Source organism: Cervus canadensis, chromosome 18 (genome assembly GCF_019320065.1).
Source record: "Cervus canadensis isolate Bull #8, Minnesota chromosome 18, ASM1932006v1, whole genome shotgun sequence".
NCBI lineage: Eukaryota > Metazoa > Chordata > Mammalia > Artiodactyla > Cervidae > Cervus > Cervus canadensis.
Genome location: NC_057403.1, coordinates 31,683,787 through 31,701,354, shown reverse-complemented (window position 1 = coordinate 31,701,354; position 17,568 = coordinate 31,683,787). Strand labels below are relative to the sequence as shown.

The 17,568-nt window shown below is 50.0% G+C and overlaps 1 protein-coding gene across 7 annotated transcripts in view; it reads left to right on the top strand.

The window, feature by feature from the left end:
* The window catches only part of ZNF536 (zinc finger protein 536), a 446,058-nt gene that overhangs the window by 196,577 nt on the left and 231,913 nt on the right, over positions 1-17,568 (top strand). For 6 of the 7 annotated variants that reach the window (XM_043437645.1, XM_043437647.1, XM_043437643.1 and 3 more), the window contains one exon: positions 4,441-6,612. In XM_043437645.1, coding sequence (XP_043293580.1) covers positions 4,443-6,612 — 2,170 coding nt within the window. In that variant the 5' untranslated portion in view covers positions 4,441-4,442. Of the gene's footprint in view, positions 1-4,438; positions 6,613-17,568 lie in introns of those variants that run through there. The other variant, XM_043437649.1, reaches the window with a different exon arrangement.

Below are 17,568 nucleotides of genomic sequence, written 5' to 3'. Positions count from 1 at the left end.
GGGTCCCTCAACGGCTGGAACACAGGGTGACGGCTCCAGAGCCAGGGGCTGGGGCGTGAAGGATGGGTTGGTACTCAGGATTAAGTGCTCCCAGGTTATTAGTGACCGCGTGGGGCAGCGCTGTCTGTGGATGTGTGTGTCTGCCCCCTTTGTCAGGACGGGGCAGTGTCTGCCGGGGACACTGACACGTGTTCCGTGCAGTTCTGGGAGGAAGCGCTGTGGTCCCAAAGGGAAGGCAGTCTCCCTGCGCTCGCTCCCTGAGGGCTGGGGAAAAGGAGACAGGCCACCTCCTGCCAGAACCACGAGCCCCTGGAGGCAGCCCCACCTCCCAGCCCCTGAGCTCTTAGGGCTGCGTTGGAGCCAACCCTTTATCAGTAGGATAAGTGATCCCTTAGTTTCCCAGGGATTTCTTGTATTTCTTGCTAGAGGAAATTCACTTAGGGGCTTGCTGCCCCTCCCCAAACACAGTCATATTCCTGTACACACACACTCACGTGCACACACACACACACACACACACACACACACCTATACACCTCGAATGCAAATTCTCTAAACTTTGAATTCAGTCACTCTGGGGACTTTTCATTGCTTCCCTCTTACTGGTGGCTTTGCTTGCACTGGCCCCTTTGACCCAGAAGCCCTTGAGGGCAGTTACATAAAGGTCCCAGGCAAGCATTTATTGAATGAGTGAGATAAGGGGTAAATGAATTCCGGATGGGTGAAGTATCAAGGCTGGAGAAATTGGGGCTGACCCAGGTTTTGTGAGTCTCAGGCTGGGCCCGGGGCCAGCTCGTCCTGCCTCGGCTGCTTTGGCCCAGGGACAGCACACCAATTACCCCTTGCTCTTTCCAAGAACTCACACTCCCCTTTCTTGCTCTGAGTCTATCAGCTGGCATTGGTTGTGACTGTCCCATGGCTGCGCCTGCACCTGCTCATGGAATCACAGGGTGTCAGGTCTCACAGGGCATTCTGAGATGATGTCTGACCCTGCCGTACCGTGGGGCTAGGCACCGTCTTTGCTGGGGCTCATTAGAGGAGCTGAGGGCCATGATCCTCAGAGCATCTCTTCCAGCTCTGCTGAAATTCTGGGTTCTCCCATGGATCCCAGGATGGATGATCAAGTTCTGAAGGACTTAATTGCTCTGTCTCCTAGTGCCAGCAGCTGGGCCATCAGAGGTGATCCAAGCCCAGATGGCCACCATGAGTACTTATAGTGAAAGTGCCGGTGCAGGGGCATGGTTCTCCCTTGGCTGCTTCTGGACCACCAGATTCTGGGTGGAAACCCAAGACCCTTCTGACTCTGACAGATTCAGATTGTTGGATGTTCAAGGACTTGTGCAAAAGCTGAATTTGATTTCCATGAAGTTGGAGTGGAAGTGTTTCTACTACAGGCTAGCCTTCGTTTATGGGCTGTGTTTATAGGGTCTGTTTGATCATTCATCCATTCAGTTATAACGATCTGAACTTACAACGATCCAGCTCGGCTCTAGGCCCTGAGGCTTTATTTGTGGCCAAGGAAGACATGATCCTGCCTGCACATCTGCAAGAGGGTCAATAAGAAAACTGCCCCCCGTCCTGTGATAAGTGCCCTGAAGAAGAAAGTAAGATAACGGGGTAGAGAGAGGCTTTGGGGCTTAAGTTTTCTGTGACGAGGTGGACATGGAGGGTCTTTGTGAGAAGGGGATATGTAGTTGAGACCTGCATGAGGGGCTGGAGCCGCCGGTGCCTTATCATATTCTCGAATATTCTGTGGTCAACAATGGCACCTGAAGACTGGTTGCATAAAGGGTGTTTAAAAAAAACTTTGTTGACTGTGAGGGGAAAAATAAATTGAGCATAATAAAAGAATTCCATATTCAAACCTAACTTGAAAACTCCTCAAGTTCAGTATTTGGCAAATTGAGCTGTTACGTCTACGGCATGACTGGGGGTGGGGGATGTGGTCTTCAACTTGATGCTGCTCATCCAATCTGATGTGAAGTCTTGCTGCATTGCACATTCAGCCTCCTCTCCCTCCTGCTTAACTGGCGTCAGTTCAGCAGCAGTAACCTGAAAATAGCCCGTCTTCCTGGATTCATGTCTTCTGAGCAGGCCAACTGGGCAGCCTTTGGCAGTGGGCCATCCGTGTTGGCTTTGGACTTTCCAAACTTCCCCAGAGCTGTTGGGTGGAATTCTGAGCACTCCCAAGTGGCTTTGGGGTTATGATCCGTGTTTGCTCAGGAGAGGAGCCAGAGCAGCTGGATGGGGCTCGAAGGTGGTGAAACGGCTCTAGACAGGGCCCTTCTCAGCCCCAGTCCCGCTTCAGCAACTTCTCACACTGGGCCTGCTCCTCCTTGCTGGTCAGCGGATGCCATGCGTGCTGGGGCTGGTCGGTCTTATCCACTCGTGCATCTTCAGTGCCAAGGACAGGGCCTGGCACGTGGTGGAAACTCAGCAAGTCTACTGAATGAATGCAAGAAACTCCTTGAGAAATTACTCCTTTTTGACCAGGCTCCAAAATGAGCTTTTTTCTTTCTTCCTTCCTTTCTTCTTTTTATTTTATTTTTTGAGTACAGACTGCCACCAGAGACAAATTGAAAGCATTCTTTTACTCCAAGTGACCACGTGCTTGTCTGTGTGTGTGTGTGTAGTTGTTCATGGATAGTTGACCCTGCACCATGGTTGCAGTTTCTCTCCCTCCTGGAAATAAACCTCATGTCTTTTTCTTCTCCTCTCTTGCAAGACAGACTCACAGCCTCTGTCCTCTTGCCAAGGAAGTCAGGTCTCCCGTTGGAGAACCTCCATCCACACACAGTCTGCCTGGCGGGAAGCCCAGTAGGCAGCCGACCCCACCAGGGCTGAATGTGCTTCCTCCACAGTTGAGCTCTGTCCCCACACGTCCCCCTGGGGAACTGCTTGGCCCAGGAATCAGTCCTGGCTGGGGTTAAGCCGTACTTCTGGACCACCTGGCTGGCCAACACATCTAAACATTGGGATACAAAGGGGATGGATGTGTAATAACTGTTCCAGTGGCAGGAAACAAATTTGGACTCCTTCAAGTGGAAGACAGATCTGGAAATAGAAGGACCCCAGGCATGGATTCATTGCCTTTCAAAGTTGAGCTCCCCACATGCTCTGATATAGAGGGGACTATTCCTTCTGCCCCATCCCAGAACGATCTGTCTTTAGCAATTCTGCATAGGCTGCAAAGGGGCAGAGAGGACTATTAAAGACAATTATGCAGACCTGCTTTGAGTGTTAGTGTTTAACAAACAGCTTTGAGTTCTAATTTTCTGCAAAACACATACTGCAGGTACAATTTGTACTCATTACTGTATATTGGGAAAGTTATTAAAAACACTCAAACTTGGTTGAGACTTCCTATGGCATCTTCCCTGGATTTTAATTGGTTTTTATCCAGTTCTATAAAAGATCTCTTTAAGCCCAATCAAAGTCCCTGCTGCAGCTACCATGCCAGCTGAAGGACAGGGTAAGCCCACTCTGCGGTGGAAGTCTTTACCCCCTACCCAAATTTGAGCAGTCTCAACAATCCACTATGATTCCATCACAAGATAATTTATACTTCTTTTGATGGGCACGGTTACCAAATAACAAAATAACAGTGTTTCGTAACACAAGGGTTAAATCTTAATCTCTAAGGTTTGCAAAGCTGCTACTCGCAGTCTCCTTAAAATTTAATATACCTCGTTAATGCTTCCTTGCAAACACTGAAGGATTTTTATGATTATAATCATGTGTTACAGCACCTAGTACTGTTTCTAAGCAGCATACTAATCAGCTTAATGAGATATTACTGCACTTTTTGTTGACTAAAGCAAAATCCCTTTTATTGTTCTAAAGCCTGTCCTTTACTTTATTTTTTCCCAAAACATTATCTTGTTTTATTATGTACCAGTAAATATCGTGCCATTGGGTTGGATTTTTTTTTTTTTTTTTTTTTTGCCAAATCATAAAATAATCTCTTTCATCTCTGACTGGTGAATATATTGAATATAGTAACCAGAAACAAAAGTTCCAAGTGAGTCAGTTTGGTCTTTCAGTTAAAGCCATTCTGCTCTGTGACAAACTCTGAACTGAACCAACAGGTGCAGGTGCTAAAGGGAGGAGAGGAGGAAAAGTTTAACACGTAGACCCCTGATTTGTTATTAGGTGTTGAAAGTGGTAAAACATTAATAATTTAAACGTGAATGAATAATTGCAGTCTGTAAATAGAAAATACAAGGAAGACGATCTATCGCCAAAACAAATTGGAGGAGCAATGCCATATTGCATAATTGGCATTTAATAATTCATTTTTTTATTATTGTTTTTGACTATAATTCCTTAGCATTATTATGTGTAGGTTAGGCATGCAATGCAAATTCCCCACCAGTTGATGCTGTTGATTCACTGTGCCACGGTACCTGGCACAGATCTGAACTCTTTCTTTATTTTCAGGGATGGAAGAAGCCAGTCTGTGCCTTGGAGTGTCCTCAGCGGCGCCAGAAGCAGAGCCCCATCTGAGCGGCCCCGTCCTCAACGGCCAGTATGCCATGAGTCAGAAGTTGCACCAGATCACCTCCCAGCTCAGCCATGCTTTCCCCGAACTACATCCGCGGCCCAACCCCGAGGAGAAGACCCCCGCGCCTCTCGACGAGAAGGCCCACGTGCCCATGAGTGGCCAGCCCATGGGCAGTCAGATGGCGCTCCTGGCCAACCAGCTGGGCCGGGATGTGGACACCAGCCTCAACGGGCGGGTGGATCTGCAGCAGTTCCTCAACGGTCAGAACCTGGGCATCATGTCCCAGATGAGCGACATCGAGGACGACGCCCGCAAAAACCGGAAGTACCCGTGCCCGCTCTGCGGCAAGCGCTTCCGCTTCAACAGCATCCTCTCCCTGCACATGCGCACTCACACGGGCGAGAAGCCCTTCAAGTGCCCGTATTGCGACCACCGGGCGGCGCAGAAAGGGAACCTCAAGATCCACCTGCGGACCCACAAGCTGGGCAACCTGGGGAAGGGGCGCGGGCGGGTGCGCGAGGAGAACCGCCTGCTGCACGAGCTGGAGGAGAGGGCCATCTTGCGGGACAAGCAGATGAAGAGCAGCCTGCTGCAGCCCCGGCCCGACCTGAAGCCCCTGGCGCACGCCCAGCAGGCCCCGCTGGCCGCCTGCAACCTGGCCCTGCCCACCAACCACAGCGTGCCGGACGTGGCCAACCCGGTGCCCTCGCCCAAGCCGGCCAGCGTGCAAGAGGACGCGGTGGCGCCCGCTGCTGGCTTCCGCTGCACCTTCTGCAAGGGCAAGTTCAAGAAGCGGGAGGAGCTGGACCGCCATATCCGCATCTTGCACAAGCCCTACAAGTGCACGCTGTGTGACTTCGCCGCCTCGCAGGAGGAGGAGCTCATAAGCCACGTGGAGAAGGCCCACATCACGGCCGAGTCGGCCCAGGGCCAGGGCCCCAACGGCGGCGGGGAGCAGTCGGCCAACGAGTTCCGGTGCGAGGTGTGCGGGCAGGTGTTCAGCCAGGCGTGGTTCCTGAAGGGCCACATGCGGAAGCACAAGGACTCCTTCGAGCACTGCTGCCAGATCTGCGGCCGGCGCTTCAAAGAGCCCTGGTTCCTGAAGAACCACATGAAGGTCCACCTCAACAAGCTGTCCGTGAAGAACAAGTCCCTCAGCGACCCCGAGGTGCCTGTGCCCATGGGCGGCATGTCCCAGGAGGCCCATGCCAACCTGTACTCCAGGTATCTCTCCTGCCTGCAGAGCGGCTTCATGGCCGCAGACAAAGCCAGCCTGAGCGAGCCTAGCCAGCTCTATGGCAAAGGCGAGCTGCCCCTGAAGGAGAAGGAGGTGGTGGGGAAGCTTCTGACCCCCATCTCCAGCATGGCCCATGGTGTCCCCGAGGGTGACAAGCACTCCCTCCTGGGATGCCTCAACCTGGTGCCACCGCTGAAATCCAGCTGCATCGAGCGGTTGCAGGCGGCCGCCAAAGCTGCCGAGATGGACCCCGTGAACAGCTACCAGGCTTGGCAGCTCATGGCCAGGGGCATGGCCATGGAACACGGCTTCTTGTCTAAAGAGCACCAGCTCCAGCGCAACCACGAAGACACTTTGGCAAACGCCGGAGTTCTGTTTGATAAGGAGAAGCGGGAGTACGTGTTAGTGGGAGCAGATGGCTCCAAGCAGAAAATGCCTGCTGATTTGGTTCACAGCACTAAAGTGGGCAATCAGAGAGACCTGCCAAATAAGCTCGACCCTTTAGAAGGCAGTCGGGATTTTTTGTCACACGGGCTCAACCAGACTCTTGAGTATAACCTGCAGGGTCCCGGGAGCCTGAAGGACAAGCCGACCGAGTGCCCGGACTGCGGCCGAGTGTTCCGCACCTACCACCAGGTGGTCGTGCACTCCCGGGTCCACAAGAGGGACCGCAAGGGTGACGAGGACGGGCTGCACGGGGGCCCCGACGAGCGGCGTGGCTCGGGCAGCGACCAGGAGTCCCAGTCGGTGAGCCGCTCCACCACGCCGGGCTCCTCCAACGTCACCGAGGAGAGCGGGGTCGGAGGCGGGCTCTCGCAGACCGGGAGCGCCCAGGAGGACAGCCCGCACCCCTCCTCGCCGTCCTCCTCAGGTAGGTTGTTGGGGGAGATGGGGAACAGTGGCCGGAGCCAGGGCTCTCCCCGGGGACCTGATTCGGTGCTGACCTCAGTGGGGAAGGGGCCTCGCTGCCCTCCAGGGTCAGCTCTGAGGTCACTGCGGCCTGGTGCTCATGCTTCTGGACCTTGCCTGTTGGCCCTGCCTTAAGAGAAGGCTGTCATTTCAACTCTGTGACCTTCCTTTGATCCCTGGCCACCAGGAAAGTAAGTCAGTCCTTCTCCTCTGTGGTGGAGAGGTGGCCAGTTGGTATGTTTGCCAGCGGGCATAGCCTATCTTGCCCCTAAGATTGCCTGGCCCCATTTCGTTCCCTGACCCCCATCTGCCATCACCTCAGGAACCCAGGAGCTACCGTTTGCCTCCATCCATGGATGTGATTGTGTAAGTTTAGACCTTCACGATCTATCCCCCCAGGTGTATGCCCATAATTGTCTCATTTGGGCCTTTCACTGTCTCTCCTTAGACCTAACGTGTCTCCAGTCCCCTTCCTAAAGTACAGCTCGGTTCACCTGCCAGGTGTCTATAGCCTGAAGAACCACACCATTCTCCTCTGATGGTTTGGAAAAGCACAGAGGTTTGAAACACAGATGCGCGACTTCATGTCTTAAATTGTACTGTGTTACACGGGCGATACAGCTTTGGGGTCTAAAATAGCAAAGCAGAAAATCTGTCATCAAAATGTCTGTGAAATGCTGAAGCTTCCTGGCCCAGTTTGAGGGGGAAAAAAAAGAAAAAAAAAAATATCCCACTATCCTAAGACAGCTAAATTAAAATCACTACCTAACAGCAGGTAAGCTTGCTGCCTTCATCCATATTTCCAAAGCCCCTTACTAATGGATAGTAAATTGAAAGTTATATCTCTAGCCCTTTATAAAGAAAGCATCTCGCTAATACTGTAATCATTCTGCAGCCTAACAACAGAGGAAATCATGCCATAACAAATACCCTGTTACTAATGGCAACATTGATTTCTGCAATCAGCCATTAAGTCTAGAAAATGAAAGACAGTTTGAGGCACCTCAAGGCACTGCATTGCCCACTGTTAAAGATGTGGCAACACCCTGGTGAGGGTCATTTTTTAAGTTTTTTTTCCCCTTTTCTTTTTTTTTTCCCTTCTCAGTTTCGATAAATATTTCAGTATTGGAGGCAATTCACTGCTACACTTATTAAGTAGATGCCAGATTAGTTGTGTTGTTCTTGTCATGCATCAGTATTCCCTTCTTCTAGGACAAAATTAGTATTAAAATAAAGTGTGAGTCCGCTGGCTTATTACGAACCAGTAAAGAATTGTTAAGACACATAAATCTGCACTGCACATTCCAGAGATTCCGATAGCACTTAATGCCGCTGCTTAAACACCCATGAAACACACTGTCTACTCCTGGAGTCCTAGCCTCGTTTGCAATTCACTTCTGCTGAGACACTCTGGAAGCGTCTGAGGAGGACTGCAGCACCACGGAGGGCTAGGCCACGTTGCCTGGAGTGACCACCGCCCAGAACCCGGGCAAGGGTTCTCCAGTGTTGCTGCCGGATGGCGAGCGCTCTGAGGTGGATCTTTGTGCAGGAAGGCAGCAAAGTGCCAGGCGTCCCATTGTCAGGACGGATTACTTCCGGCCTCCCGTGAGGCGGTCCCCTCTCCTGGAGAGTGTCATCTCACGGTTTTTGGATTGGGGACCTTTCTGGGGCAGAAAGCAGAGCACAAACTGGCTTTCCTAACTTTTTGGAGTGACGTGGAGTTAACACTGACAGATTTTCATCCGTCTCCCAGCCCCGCTGAAATGAAAAGGTCTCAGCAGAATATTCCGACACCAAATGTTCGGCTCTATTAATGACGTGTTTACCGTGTTTTTCTCACCTTCTGGCCAAGTGATAGCCTCATGCTATTCCTATCTCTGTTGTTTCCAAATCTCTAAATACTCTGTTGAAAGAAGTCCATTTTGCTTAAAAGAACCAACCGGGCTTGGGACTCAAAGGAGAATTATACTTGAGTTGTGGTTATCTTCTCACTTTTATTTCCCTCATTGAAGAATCATACAATTGTGAATACTGATTCTTTCATTTCTGGTTGACTTCTTTGTTTTCTTCATATTCAAATTAGACCCTTTCATAATTTTCTGACTAAGTAGGAAAATTGATGGCATACCAATATGCAGCCTAAATCAGTCGCACGCCTGGGCCATTCAAGTTTTCCTGGGATTAGGACCCTTAACCAAATCGGGTTAGTCTTCCCTCTTATTTCTAACAAGTCTGATTTGTATAAAGTGCGATTAAAATAAGCATTTAAATAAAAATCTTGACACAATAGGTATTTTATTATTACCTGTTAGAGAGAAACCTGCAAGGTGAAGGGGAGAAAAAAATCTTTAAGCCCTTAAGTAAAGAAAGAAGTACTTATTAAGGCTTCTATTAAGAAATAACTGCAAAAACACGGTTTTACAAATTTCTCAGACTGCATAACAATGTTGCAAAACTTAATTTGCATCACTTGATTCTTTTTTTTGTTGAAAACTGGGTCAGTAGGGCCTGAGAAACTATTTTTTCAGATCTTAACCAATGAATTCTTCTTTATAAATCGCTGCTCTTAACATGATAGTAGTTCTGAATTCATCATAAAAAACCTTTTTACAGAGAGCCTCTTAGAACAGATCTCCAGAAGAAGGCTTACAATGAGTGGCAGAGACGTCCTTTGTTATCAGATGTAATTCTTTGCAAAGGAGGATTGGAACGGAGTGGCTGTTTAAAAATGTCTTGCTCAGACCGAGACGAAGAAGGGGTCAAGTTTGCAATCAAACAGTTATTGCCGAGATGGGCGACTGTCACTGGCTAGGCTAATGTGGGATGCAGCTGTTTGTTATGTGAGCAAAAGAATGTTTGAATCAGTGAACATGTGAAAATGATTCCAGTGAACCAGAAAATGTGTTTGTTCTTTGGCTCTCCAAACTGCTGAGAACCAAGCTTAAGATCAACTGCGAAAACTAGGACCTTTGACAAATTGAGAGGTCATATTTTCTAACAGAAAATGGACAAAACTAGTCACACAGATCACTTCCCCATCTTTCCCCTTTGTTTTATTTGTTGTTGTTGTTGTTGATTTGTCTTACCACTAATTTCACACCATAGTAGATGTCATTTCTGCCTCCGTGTACAATGCAAAGGGAGACTATTTGGAAAACAGCGGCTTAAAATTTTTTACTCTTTTATGACATTTAGAAAACGGGGCGGGTGTTTTGATGCTCCCTCATTTCTGGCTCGCGTGCAAACTCTCCGACGACATTAATCTCTGTATCTTTCCCTAAAATCTCGTCTAAGGCTGTGCTCCAATTCTAGCCTTATCCTGAGTCAGAAGACAACCAAAGTTCTGTTTCTTTAGATTTTGCTTTAGAAATCATGCTCGGAATAATTAAAACTTAATGTACTAAGAAACGATACTGTTCATTATATCCAACAGGGCAGTTACCTTCTGCATTCCCCATAATTTTGGAGAGGGGCTAATTGAAGTGTTGATGGTGGGAAAGGGGTAATTGAATGCGTTGACCCTCTGTTCATTAAATAAAGTCGGCTAAGTTACGTGATCAATGGAAAGCCAGGCAGGAAGAGATGGAAAGATGAAAATATTGTTAACCCCTACTACTTCTGGTATGATATTTTGAGATGGACAAGGATTATTTGATCAGCTGGGCTGGAAGCCTTGCGGGCTCTTCTTTTGTTGGCCGAGCACATTCCTGAAATGCTGGGTCTCCATCCTGTGCTGGCCCATTGACCACAGCATCAAAGGCCTTTATCCAGGGCTCCCCTGCATTTACATCGGGTGTATAGTGATATGATAGATTTTCTTTCTTTTCCACCTCTTTTTCTCATGTGGCTCCTCCTCCCTGCCCCCATTCATGATAACCACTGCCTGCTCCACACAAACAAATCTGGGCACTCGAAAGAAGGGAAAAAAAGAAAAAGAAAAACATTTAAGTCTGAGGATTAAGATCTTCAAATTTTTTTTTTTTTTTTTTGCTCGTGCATTCCAATTGTTCTTAAAATATTTGGCAATGTCAATTAGTAACTGAGCAGAGTTAGCTGATGAACACAATTTTCCAGTAGACTGAGCACCCTATTGTTGCCGAGCGAACAGCAGATTTCTGAGGTCATTATCATTCGCTGGTTGCTTGGCCCAGCTGCTTCCTGCTGCAAAAGCCAAACTTTATACTGGAGCTCGGGGATGGCAGGCAGCAACAGGGGGCTGGGAGAGGAGAGGGGGGCTGGCTGCAGAGCGAAGACAGTCGTTATCAGCAGAGGAAACAGAAAGTAAAAGTTTCCAGGCGATTCCAGGAAAACTGCCCTCTATCAGGCTTCTCCCTCCCATTCCTCTCCCAGCACCTTCCACCTCCAGGCGCGGAATTAAAAGGACCAGGGGACGGCCCCTGGGCATTGTGGCCGCTAATCTGTTCGCTGAGTAGAACTTTGGAAAACAATAATCCCATTTACAAATTTGCTTAAAAATTGTTAACCCAATCTAAGGCACGCGAGTGATTTCTTCATCGATGGACTCCTTCATTTTTATTAAAAGCAGAAAAAAGAAAAGTTATTTTTTAAAGGATGAAATTAGTAAACTTGGGGACGACAAACAGGGACTATGATTTCATTTTCCAGAGGGACCTTTGGAGCAGATACTAGTCTGAAATTCCTTGTAAAATCGAATTTAGCGTGGAAGGCTCCCCCTGTCCACTCCAGCCTCTCTTTTCCTGCCTCCTCTCTCTCCCTCCCCCACCCTTTAATTTGGGAGCTGGTTCAGTGAGATGAAAAGCTGCACTTTTTTAAAGCTCAGCTGTTAAAACCGAGCGCCATATGCAGCTTTTCCGTCCCGACGTGGAAGAGTGTGCAGGCGGCCGCCGTGTTTGTGGAGATTTACGGAGGCTCGGCTGTGTGTGCCGAAGCCATGCCCGGGCAGATGCTGGTGGGCCCTGCCTCCCAGGAGCTGGCCCGGCCTGGGCAGTAGGCTGGCCAGACTTCTGTCCGACGGGGCAGAGGTCAGGGCTCCAGTGGGCTCCCCCTGCTCTCCCGCCTTTCTGCTGGGACTGGAGGTGGTCCGCCCACTTGGCGTGGTGCTGGAGCTGGGAGCAGGAGTCCTCAGATGCTGGTTCACCTCGCCTGTCTCCCGTGAGGGGGCCGGACGCCTGGCAGCAGCTCCTTTTTATAAACTTCCGATCACTCTGTGCCCTTTGATGGTCTTGTGCCTGGGAACGCTCAGTACCACCCCGGGGCCTTGGCTGCCTCTCTCACCCCTTTGCGTGGAGCTGTAAATCCCACTTCCACGGGGCTGCCCGATGGCGCTGTCACTTAGCATTTCAGAAAGAGAGAAATCATACTGGCTCTTGAAGTCTTCAAATAGGAAGTGTGATATAAAAGATGTGTGACACGAGATCCCAGAAGCAAAGCCTCTTTCCTCCTCCTTCCCAAGGATTCCCAGATTCCCAGGCCACCGTCTTCTGTCCGCGGGGTCGATTCCCACCGCAGGGTCACTGGAGCCCTGCCGTTTTTAGCTGCCCCGCCTCACTCTGCCCACCTTCGTGTCCCCCTCCTGCGCTCCTAGGGATGCTGTGTTCCTGCCCGAGAACGCAGGAAGCCCCGCGTGTCCACGGTGGGGTGCTCCTTCTGTATGCGTGTTAATACAAGGAACAAACGTTCATTTCAATCTAAATTTAATGGTCATAAGAAAAATACAGATTAGCTAAGGACAGGTTACAATGAGGCAAAGAATTAAGCAGTCAGTGTTCAAAACAGAGCGTGAAGCCTTAGGTGCGTGATTGCCGCTAGCTGGAATGCGAGGTTCGAGCTCAGGTTGGCCACCACCTTGGCATTAGAGGTTTGCTTTGCCAGTGGCCACAGCGCGGCCTCTGCTTGTTGGTCCAAAGCATGTGTCATGAGCTGCCTGGAGCCACCTTTCACCACCCACTCTCTTGCTGTTCCTTCTCAGGTACCTGGGGACGTAGGCCCAATGTGTCGGCACTGCCAGCAGCCGCTCCCACAGAGCGGGGACAGTCTCTGTTTGGGGAGCACCTTGGGTCCTCTTGTTCACTGGATTCCTTCTCCACCGGGCTCTTATGCCTTTGAACCCCTTCATTGGCATGAAGCGTTGTGCCTGTTATGAGACGTGCACTCCTGAGCCTGTAAAGCACGGAGTCTTCCTTGCTTTCCACCTCAGCCAGTGCCTGGCTCTGCCCTCCTCTAGAGGAGGTTTTGGGAGGTAGCCCTGATGTCTCCGGGGTGGAGACAGGTACAGGCTTCAGTAAACCTCCTGTTCCACTGGCCCTCAGGATTCCCCTGGATTCCGGGGGACGCCTCTGGACTATCTGGGATGTTGAGGTGGAGAATGGAGGGAGACCTGGGAGGGACCCATGCTGGGAGCACATGGCAGTGCTCTGAGCACGTGAGGTCGGAAGAGAAGTGAGGCTTAACTCCCATAACTGTCAGGCTTTTGGAGCGTTGATGGTAGGGGTGGAGAAACACCTGCAGAGATCAGGAGGTTGGATTTGTGCAAACATCCCAAATTCGTGATGATTGGGCTGGAACCTTTGCCATCTGTGACCCTTGGGCCTGCTTGCTGCCCTTCTGGGTTCCTCACTTCCCTCTCCTCTGTTGGCATCTGACAGCTCATCCCCCACCTGTGTGGACCGGGCTGGCGTGTAGAAAGGGGCAGTGAGGCTCACAAACGCAGAGGAAAAGGGGCTCTCCAGCAGGGTGCAGGGCAGGTGGTGGGGACTCTCTGTTCTCTCCGGGAAGCAAGCGTCGCAGCAGCTGAGAAGAGCCGTGGGTCCCCCTTGCCTTTTCCTGGCAGGACGGGGCGACGGCAACATTTACTTAAGCTGTGGAGTTTGGCACTGCTGCCGCCAGGCGCCATCTGGAAACCCCTTCTCGGAAAGCTGTGGGCCCTTGCAAAGGAGCTCAGGGGAGCAGGACTTGGGCAGAGTTTTGGGCCTTTTTTCTTGGGCAGAACCTGAGCAGAGAGGCACCTGAGCAGGGCTTGGGGGTCCCCTAGGAGCTGGGTAGCTAAAGCAGGTCTTCCTTTCTGTGCACGTGGTTTTTCACTCTGTTTGGGCCCCTCCACTGGATTCTGAGCCAGATTTGGTGTAGCTTTTCTTTGTCAGGAGTGCACGCAATTTCCTGGGGCTGTATTTCCATTTATTTATCTTGTATTGCGTTTTGCTTACTGTTTTCACCTAAGTCCTGGTATGCTGTGGGTGCTGTGGAGCCAGCCAGGACAGTCCTGGTTAGTTCCCAAGACAACTCTGTAATAATGGAGCTTGTTAATATAATCGTAAGAGGTGAATACTGTGCGTCTAACATGGGCTGGGGAGACAGAATGGGGAACTGGGGGGCTTGGTTTGTGACAGGGCCGAGCTAAGCACAGAGATTTGCTGCCATCCTCTCCTTGATCCACATCTTCAAAATAGGCTGCAGAACTCCAAAACAGTGCGTGTCTGAACACTCCCTCCAGCTCCCTGATGGGTGGGCCAGGCAGAAAGGGAGCTGTGCTGTTGGTAGAGGCGGTGGTGGGTGGAATTCGTGTGCCTGGGTCTGTTTGCTTTTCCTACCAAGGGAAGGTTGTCCAGGGCCTGGCTGCTTGTGGGATCCATGTCTTCGCTGCTGTCAGCATTGGGGTTTTGTGTGACATGTGGCATGTGTCCACGGGCTATGGGAGGCACAGGATAAGCTGACTCCCTGGCGGAGCTGACCATCCTCTTGGGGATGCCCAGCCAGGTATTGGCAGAAGGAAGTGGGTGGTGGGTGGGTTGGCTTTTGATGCCTCATCACTTGCTTTTAAGGGGTGGGGTCATGTTTCAGCTTTTGCTGGGAGCAGGGCACACCTTGGGGTGACCATGATGATTTACTCTGGTCCTTGGGTTCTGGGGACGCCAGAGAGGGTCCATTCTCTCCCCCAGGGAGGCGTCTTGCTGGGCCGGGACTTGGGTGGACACCAGTTTCTTTGCTCTGGTTTGACCTCAGTTCCAAAGCCATTTGATGTATGATGAGACAGGTTCCCTTCAAGGCACTCTCATCTCTTCATTACAGTAATGTCCCAAAACTCTTAGCTCAGTGGTTGTCATCGTGGTTTTTGGACACCCTCGGTTGTCTTCAATCATCTTGAGAGGCATTTTGGAAAATTTCCAACCTGCTTATGTTTAGTTCAATGTAAAATGCGTGCAGTGGTTGTTCCCTTGAAGACCAAGACAGATACATGCTTCTCTTTATTGCTAAATATATTTTGTTAAATTTGCTGCTAAAATAGGTGTTTTAGGTTCTTTTTTTAAAAGTAATTTGCCTTGAAAAATTGAAGTGATACTTCAGCAAAGCCGCTGTGTGACATAAAATAATCCCTGTGTAGGAGACCATTGGCAGCATGCATCTGTTCCCAAATGGGGCCTGACCCCCTCTGAAATGTCTTCAAACCCCAGCCACTTGGTCCTTCCTAAAGGGCCATTTACTGACTTCTTTGTTGCTATTTTTGTTGTTTAATGACATTATTATTTTTTTTCTTACTATAAAATTAGTTATTGTTTATCTTGGACATTGAGAAAATACAGATAAATACAAATAAAATAATGTAAAAATATATCTGCCCTTGCCACTCAGAGATAACAACCGCAAACATTTTAGTCCATTCTTTCCCAGTCCTTTTTGTGCACTGAAAGATGTATTTCACAAAAAAACGACTACATTACAGATTTCTATATGATCCAGCTTTTACTTGAATATATGTCATGTATTTTTTGCAGTTGAATATTCAACACAGAGATCAACAAACTTTCTGTAAAGGTTCAAATAACAAATAATTTAGGTGTTGTAGGCCATGTGGGCTCCTTTGTAACTACTCAGTTCTGTCATAAATGAAAGTGCTTGATGGTTTCTAATAAAACTTTATTTACAAAGCCAGGTCACAGAAAGATTTGGCCCGTGGGCTGTCCTTTGTGCATGCCTGTTCTACAGTAATAGCTATACTTTTATAAATGCTTCATACAAGTACTATGTTCCCTGTTTCTGGAAGTGGACCTTCTGGCAATGGAGTCTCAAGTCACAGGATGGCAGCCCATAGGCTGCAGCTGTGTATTACCCAGCAGGGTGCCATGTCTTGAGGTCATTTCTTCCAGTATGGGAGATTTTACTGAGAATGTTCCTCCCAAGGTAATATTGAAATCTGTCTCCTTCAAGCTAGGTAGGTCCCTGTCACCAAGCAACTCTGTGACTCCTTTGTTCTTTCATAAATTCATTCGTTTGTTGGTTTGTTCATTAATTCATTTGTTCATTCAAGGGCAAATACTTATTAAATAGGTTATGAACACTGAGTCACGTGCTCGGCGCTGGGGATGCAAGGGTGAGTATGGACAGGTCGTGTTGTCCAGAGGCCCTGAGCCTGGCAGCCAGCAAATCCTAATCAGAGAGGGGTAGGTGCGTGGGAGGGCTGCCCCATGCACCTACTGCTTGGTGCCCAAGTGCCTGGAGGAGACCCACGTGCCTTAGTGCCCACATTTGTTCCCAAGGGACCTGAAACGGTGGCAGAACCACCCCAGTCACCTCAGTAGCACCTGTGGCAGGTAACTCCTTCCCTTTGTGGAACCTGGCCATCCCAGTGACTTCCAGGGAGGCACCCCCAGCTCAGCCACTGTGAGCGGCCGTCCTCTCTCTCCCTGGATGTGAACGGCAGTTTTCTTGCTGCCGAAAAGGCCCTGGCAGAGAGTGCAGCCGCTGCTTTTGAGGAGGGCCCCCAAATGGCAACCCACTCCAGTATTCTTGCCTGGAGAATTCCATGGACAGAGGAGCCTGGTAGGCTACAGTCCATGGGATCGCAAAGAGTTGGACACGACTGAGCGACTTCACTTCACTTCCTCAGGCCAAGAAGGGAGCCAGATGGGATCTTGTGCAGGACTCGCAGCTTTGTGGCCTGTGTGTCCTGGCAGCCGGTCACTGACACTGGGGGTGGGGTGGGGGCTGCCCTGAAGGGGGCAGCAGGAAGAGTCAGGGTGGAGCTCCACAGCAGGGAGCAAGGGGCCGGCTCCTCACTCCAGCTCACCTGCCCCTGACCACCCTGTGGTTCATGGGCAGATGGAGGTCTTGAGTCAGCTCTCAGGTGGAGTGTGGGTTCCTTTTGGGACCCTGCAGATCGAGCCTGTGAGAGTTTGTCAGACCCACACTGGGAAAGATACTCTCTGCATTTTATCCAAGCCGACCTGACTTCAGAACCATCCATAGCTGTCCCCACAGAGGACCCGGTGAGTCATCTGGGGGGCTGTACCACCTCATATGTTAAAATGTCCAGCATCAGTAGAGGTTGGGCCCTACCGACAGCGCCATTTTTGTTTTGGGGTGGTGGATCATGAACTAAATACAGACCCATTATGAGAATGAGTGGAAACAATTTCTTCTGGTACACATCAGACCTCAATTGCCCTTTATTTTCTGTGAATTAAAAGGTCATAAGCCTGGCTATTAACCCAGAGACAAATGCATTTTCTAATGTTTAAGAAATGACTCCTAGCAGAACACAGACTTCAGCCAGAGCTTGGCCCCCTACACAGGCAGGCTTTACCCACCCTGCTGGGCTATTCAGGCAGCTCGCTCCCCTCCCTGGGGCCTGGGCGTTCTCCTCCTCAAGGGAGAGAGGGGGTGGGGAAGTCTAGAAGGCTCTGAGACCCCTTTCATCTTGTTTTTCCCCTGCTCTCCCCTCCTTTCCCAATGTTTCCATGGCCTGTGGGTAGCTTTCACGGTTCTCATCCACTGAGCAGAGACCTAGGGTTTGCACAGTTGAGAATTTGGGGATTTCTTGTTGATGTCTGTGTTTGAGCCTTGAGCAGGTAGGGAGGCCCTGCCATCTCTGAGGGGCCCCGTGTGCCTGGAGGATGGTGGGGCTGGGAAGATCCTCGTAGCTCCTTTCCTCGGGGTGCCTTCC